At 39.0% G+C, this 6,087-nt stretch overlaps 2 protein-coding genes across 2 annotated transcripts in view; both read left to right on the top strand.

The window, feature by feature from the left end:
- Positions 1 to 1,330: 1,330 nt before the first annotated feature.
- LOC107662812 (beta-1,3-galactosyl-O-glycosyl-glycoprotein beta-1,6-N-acetylglucosaminyltransferase 4-like) lies at positions 1,331 to 2,478 on the top strand. The gene has a single exon (XM_016452927.1). It carries the CDS (start codon positions 1,377 to 1,379, stop codon positions 2,448 to 2,450), a length of 1,074 nt encoding a protein of 357 aa, XP_016308413.1. The 5' UTR covers positions 1,331 to 1,376; the 3' UTR covers positions 2,451 to 2,478.
- A 1,677-nt stretch (positions 2,479 to 4,155) lies between these two features.
- LOC107661277 (soluble lamin-associated protein of 75 kDa-like) overlaps positions 4,156 to 6,087 on the top strand; it is a 19,960-nt gene continuing 18,028 nt past the window's right edge. The window contains exon 1 of the mRNA XM_016450777.1: positions 4,156 to 4,488. The gene's annotated coding sequence lies outside the window, so the exon portion shown is untranslated. The remainder of the gene's footprint in view (positions 4,489 to 6,087) is intronic.

Genomic DNA, 6,087 nt, shown 5'->3' with positions numbered 1-6,087 from the left:
TGGATTCACATATTGATCAATAATATAAAATACACAAGTGTGTGATTATAATTAATAATTGACGTGAGTAGTAGCAAAAATATTTTGGGTGAGCTTTTCGGGGTCCCTGAGACCCCAACTATTCTACTGAATCCCAAATAAGTGCACACACACACATACACAGCCAAGTCAATGTAAAGTCAAACAAAGCGAAGCGCAGATTTTTTTCAAACCAGCTGTCCCGACCTTCCGATACTGCATGACGTTTGAAGCTTCAAACGTCATCAATCACGTGGTATTGTCATTTCGATACAAGCATCGGCACAGTGTGTGATACAATAGTGCTTTGAAAACTGTGTCGGAGAATTGGAGCCTCGGTATCAATCGTCCCATTACTAGAGAAAACTGTTGATGCGATTATTCGGAAATGGAAGAAATACGAAACAACCATCAATCGACCTTGGTCTGGAGCTCCGTGCAAGAGCTCGCCTCATGGAGTAAGGTTGATCATGAGAAAGGTGAGGGATCAGCCCAGAACTACACGGGAGGGAACACTGAAGATGGGTCATGGATAAGTCTTCAAGGATTACAATGACCCAAAACATACCGCCAAGGCAACAAAGGTGGCTCAAGAAGAAGCACATTAAGGTCATGGAGTGGCCTAGTCAGTCTCCAGACCTCAATCCTGTAGAAAACCTGTGGAGGGAGCTGAAACTTCGAGTTGCCAAACAACAGCCAACAAACTTTAAGAATTTAGAGAGGATCTGTAAAGAGGAGTGGAACAAAATCCCTCCTGAGATGTGTGCAAATCTGGTGACCAACTACAAGACACGTCTTACCTCTGTGCTTGCCAACAAGGGTTTCTGCACCAAGTACTAAGTCATGTTTTGCTTGGGGATCAAATACTTATTTCACTCACTGAAATGCAAATTAATTTATAACCTTTATATAATGTGTTTTTTCTGGATTTTTGGTTGGTATTCTATATGTTAAAATAAACCTACCATAAAAATTACAGACCCTTAATTTCTTTGTAAGTGGGCAAACTTACAAAATCAGCAGGGGATCAAATAAATATTTTCCCCACTGTAAGATGTAAGTTAACTTTTTTCATTGATCTGTTTTATGAATGCAACATAATACTCTAAGCTGTGCTGTATTGTAGGTTGAAATTTCTTAGTGTAACAAGAGCCTTTATTTCTCCCTACAGAATTAAAAACTTGTGGCTCCACCTCAAACCGAAAAACATCATCTTTTTTTATTTTTTAGCACTGGTACTTATAAGTTGTTTTGTCACATTTTTAACTGTAAATGAAAGAGGAAGACAGAAAACCAGAGTGTTTGAGAGGCCACGTCTGACAGTACAATATCAAATTAATCGCACAGCAATATATGAAATGGAACCAGTGGAACTGGGCAAAACTTTAGCCATTCGCAATCAAAAAAGCTATGTAGGGCCAACCGATGAGGCTGTTGTGAATTCCACCTCTGATTGTGATCAATTTGTGTCACAAGGTTATGATGCGATTCAAGGCTCTGAGTTTGAGCGTGAATTTCCCCTTGCTTATTCTTTGGCTGTTCACCAGGATGCAGCTCTTGTGGAGAGGTTGCTAAGGGCCGTTTATATGCCACATAACATATACTGCATACATTATGATCTGAAGTCCTCAGATGACTTTATTTCAGCAATGAAAGGTCTGGCCCGCTGCATCCCCAACGTCTTCATTGCCTCAAAGCTGGAGAGGGTGCAGTACGCAGGAATCTCACGACTCAAAGCGGATCTTAATTGCCTGTCTGACCTCCTAGATTCTGAGGTCAAATGGAAGTATGTCATCAACCTCTGTGGTCAAGACTTTCCACTTCGGACAAATGCTGAGCTGGTGTCGGATCTAAAAGAGCTGAAAGGCAGGAACATGGTGGAGAGCAAGTGGCCTGGAGGAAAGCAATGGCGCTGGACTTATCATCATTCACTGAAAGATAGTAATTCAGAGTACTACAGCTCACCTGTCACCACTTCTGAGATGAAATCTCCACCTCCTCACAACATAGCCATGTTTGTGGGCAGCGCATACTTCACACTCTCAAGGGAATTTGTGGTTTTTGTTCACCAGAGTTCCCTAGCCAGTGATTTCTTGGCTTGGTCTGAGGATACATACTCACCTGATGAACATTTCTGGGCGACTATGATTCGTGTGTCTGGAGTACCAGGGGAAGTGCCAAGTTCTGATCCTGAGATCTCAGAACTAGTAAGTAAAACCCGTCTGGTGAAGTGGTGGTCTTTAGAAGCGAGACTTTATCCACCATGCACTGGAGTCCATGTGCGAGAAGTGTGTATTTATGGTGCTGCTGAGCTCAGATGGCTCCTAAACTACGGCCACTGGTTTGCTAATAAAGTGGATCCAAAAGTGGATTCTTATGGAATGTTTAGAAGAAAAACTTGCAGAAAAACGTGTGCAGAGAAGTATAAATAATGCATTCTCATTCTGGAGATCAATACTGGACGTCAGGTTGTGTGCTGTAAGTTATTCTCTGTCGCCCCCTGCTGCGTACAAAAGAATGGAGCATGAGTTGGTTCATCAATGAATTATTGCATTGTTTATTACCTGTGCAATATAGCTACAAATTCAAATAATTACTTTAAGTAAAAAAAATAAATACAAAAAAATTAATGTTGTGCTCATTGCAGATTAACAAAATCAATTCTGCAAATAACAAAAGAATTAGAGAACTTGCATGTTAATAAAAATAGGCCTACTGCTCAATAAACTACAGTTATATACAAACAAACCTCACCTATCCAGTCAAATGGAGCCTCTTAAGTCTGGACACAGAAACTGAAAGCTCTGAGGTGTAATTCTGCAAATAACGAAAGACAAAAGAATTAGAAAACTTACATGTTAATAAAAATGTAGCTTTGATCACAGGAATAAATTACATTTTAAAATATATTCAAATAGAAAGCAGTTATTTTAAATAGTAAAAATATTTCACAATATTAACTTGCTGCTTTTGCTGTATTTTGGATCAAATAAATGCAGGCTTGGTGAGCAGAAGAGAATTCTTTAAAAAACATTCAAAATCTTACTGTTCAAAAACTTTTGACTGGCAGTAATGTTTTATGTGTAATGTAATACACTAGCGACCGTATATTCACGCAGCATTGCAATGGGTTCCGGTGAGGCACTTCAATAACTACTTCAGAAAACTGACAGAAGAGTTTGTACCTTCAAACTTCACCTGAATCAAGGTTATGTAAACCGTATCAAATGCACGCGCTCCAAACGAACTCTGAGGGAGATGCTCATGCGTTTTGCTTACAACGTTAACTTGAAGAAAAGGGACAGTTCGAGCAATTATCTTGTTTTTTCCCCCTCATTTTTCATCTATGTATAATACATATGACGGACGTCTTTTAGAGATTATAAAACGTTGTCAAGTTTTTAGAAGCTCATTTTTTAAAATTCCCGCCGTTCTAAATCCATAAGTTACAGTTGTCTGTTGTGCTCCGTGTCGCGCTGTTTGAAAAGTCTCTAACGCAGCACTGGGCTCAAATATCCATCAAACTGTATTTTTATCGTTCTCCAGATAAATTCAGCTCAGTACCACATTAGAGAATATTTATTATAATATTTATGTGGAAAATACTGTGGAACCGCGTGTATTTTTGAGGCTTCATAGTGCCGCGAAACTAACACTGACATACATTTAACTAGAAAATACGTCTCTGTAAACCATACTTGTACTCTTCTTAGACAACATACATATTTTTACACATATTAAACCAATAAATACAAAAATGTACTTACTAAATTTGTTGACAGAAAGTTTCCCAACTTTGTGGAGAAGCTCGCGAAGACGGCTGACCAGCGGTCTTCTCCCCTCCATTTCCTTCATTCCTATCTTTGCGTACCGCTTCGTATCCGTGAACCACAAAGCTTAAATTAGGCTTTAACCATGATTCTTGTACACATATTATTTGAGGTTTAACCTTAAAATTGTGGAAAATAATGTGTTTTTTTAACTTTAAACCGCATAAACACATTTCATTACACCAAATACACAAAATAATGTTCTTTTTAGCAGCATCATATGACCCCTTTAAGTCTATTTTTACACCTCCACTGACAAAGTTATCCTCTTGCTCCTATACGTCACATTCTACACATGACACCCGGTGAAACAGACTTTTCCTTATGCACTACGGTCTTCAAAGATTGCCTTTCGTCACAATTTCATCTATCACTTAATGGGATTTTGATTGATTGGAGTGTAGTTTGCCTCTCACGACACTTAAACATAAGAGAAATATAGTAATCTCCTCAAATCCTGTACTTTGGAGATATTTGAGACCTCTCACATCCCGTAGAAAGCAGCTCCACGGGTGCGCGCGCAGGGCTGACCGTGTCCACGAGCTATTAACAACAAGAGGAGGATCCGTGATATTATCGGCGACTGGTTAAACCTGCTCAAATATAAAACACATAAAACCACATCGTCAGCAGGGTTAAGGTGAGTCGACAGTTTTCTTTCAGTCGCGTGCATGGGGGGTAGTTTGTCGCTTGTTAAGAAAGCGAACTGAACTGGCACGGCCCAGTATTGGGGGGATGCAGTTTATTTAGATGTCTGATTTGAAACTATTCTAATTAGTAATAATCGATTATTTAAGATTATATATTTCACAGTGTGTCAGGAGTGGGCGTATTTGAGACGTTGCGATGAAATGTTACATTACATTTCTGGACATTTTGCTAAAATCAAAGAACGACTGAGATATGCATGCGACTTCAGGTGAGGCGCACAAAATATGAGAGAGCGTGCGCTCTCACGCACTTTACGAAACTCGTGTTTACTTTCTGATTCCTTTTCATTTCCAGTAACTAATGTCATTAAGTGATTGACAGGGATGGACTTTAGCATTAATTTCTTATTATGTAGACTTGTTTAACTGTTGGTTTTGTTGAGATAGTTTGGATTCTTCAGTCTACCTTCTTTTTTAATGTTATAGTGATAAAATATCTTGAAGCAGTAGTTTTATTAATGCTTTAGTTGATCAGCCCCCCCCTCAGTTTGGATCGTGCACTGCAGTTTGTGTAAATGTGACAGACAAAAGATGCTTCATTTCTCATTTTAATAATTTTCAAGACAAATTGTCGCTTATTTTGAATAAAGTTCAATTAGTCAGTGGATTTCACAAACTGGCAGCTAGCAATGTCCAATCGTCACTTAAAGGGGTCATATGATGCGATTTCAAGTTTTCCTTTCGCTTTGGAGTGTTACAAGCTCTTGGTGCATAAAGAAGATCTGTAAAGTTGCAAAGACTAAAGTCTCAAATCCAAAGAGATATTCTTTATAAAAGTTAAGAGTCAACCACGCCTACCTAAAACGGCCGTTCTAACACGCCCCCACATGTCTAGTCACTATGTGGAAATATTAGCATAATGCCGCCGGAATGTGCACGCAAAGAAAGAAGGCGTGGTTTCAGGAACAGCAGTAGTGTTGATGCAGCCATGTCAGGGAGACGCTGTGTGTTTCAGTGTGAAAGCATAAGCACTTTATTTGGCCTTCCGGAAGTAGATGCAATTAGGAATCATTGGTTAAGATTTATTTACAACAGAACAGCACAACCCATGTCAACATATTCTGTTACACCAAATACACAAAATAATGATCTTTAAAATAGCATCATATGACCCCTTTAAAACGGATCTTTTCGATGATTCGGTTGAAGCGGTGCAATAATAACGATGTGTTCACGAAGCTGTCCGAGCGAATCTTCAGATCAACTTGAATTATTAAACCGATCAAACATGAGAACTGATAAGTGAACCAAATTGACTAATCAGACGAAAAAAAGTTTTTACTTTAATATAAAATGTTAACGTTAACATTTAATTCTATGGGCTTGATGAATCCGTTTTAGAACCGGTTCTTTAAAGTGAACTGTTCGAAAGAACCGATTCGCAACTTCCCATGACTGGAGCTTGTTGTGAGGGGGTATTCGTGTCATATAGCGTATCCTTCTTCCATGGAAAGAGAACACTGTGTTCTTTTTGAACGAGTGAGAGAGAGAGAGGGGGGGGGGGTCTGTTAAAAGTTTTAGATATTAGT

The sequence above is a fragment of the Sinocyclocheilus anshuiensis genome, unplaced genomic scaffold (genome assembly GCF_001515605.1).
Source record: "Sinocyclocheilus anshuiensis isolate Anshui unplaced genomic scaffold, SAMN03320099.WGS_v1.1 scaffold457, whole genome shotgun sequence".
Lineage (NCBI taxonomy): Eukaryota > Metazoa > Chordata > Actinopteri > Cypriniformes > Cyprinidae > Sinocyclocheilus > Sinocyclocheilus anshuiensis.
Note: the sequence above shows the minus strand (reverse complement) of the source record. Positions and strands in the feature narration are given on the sequence as shown.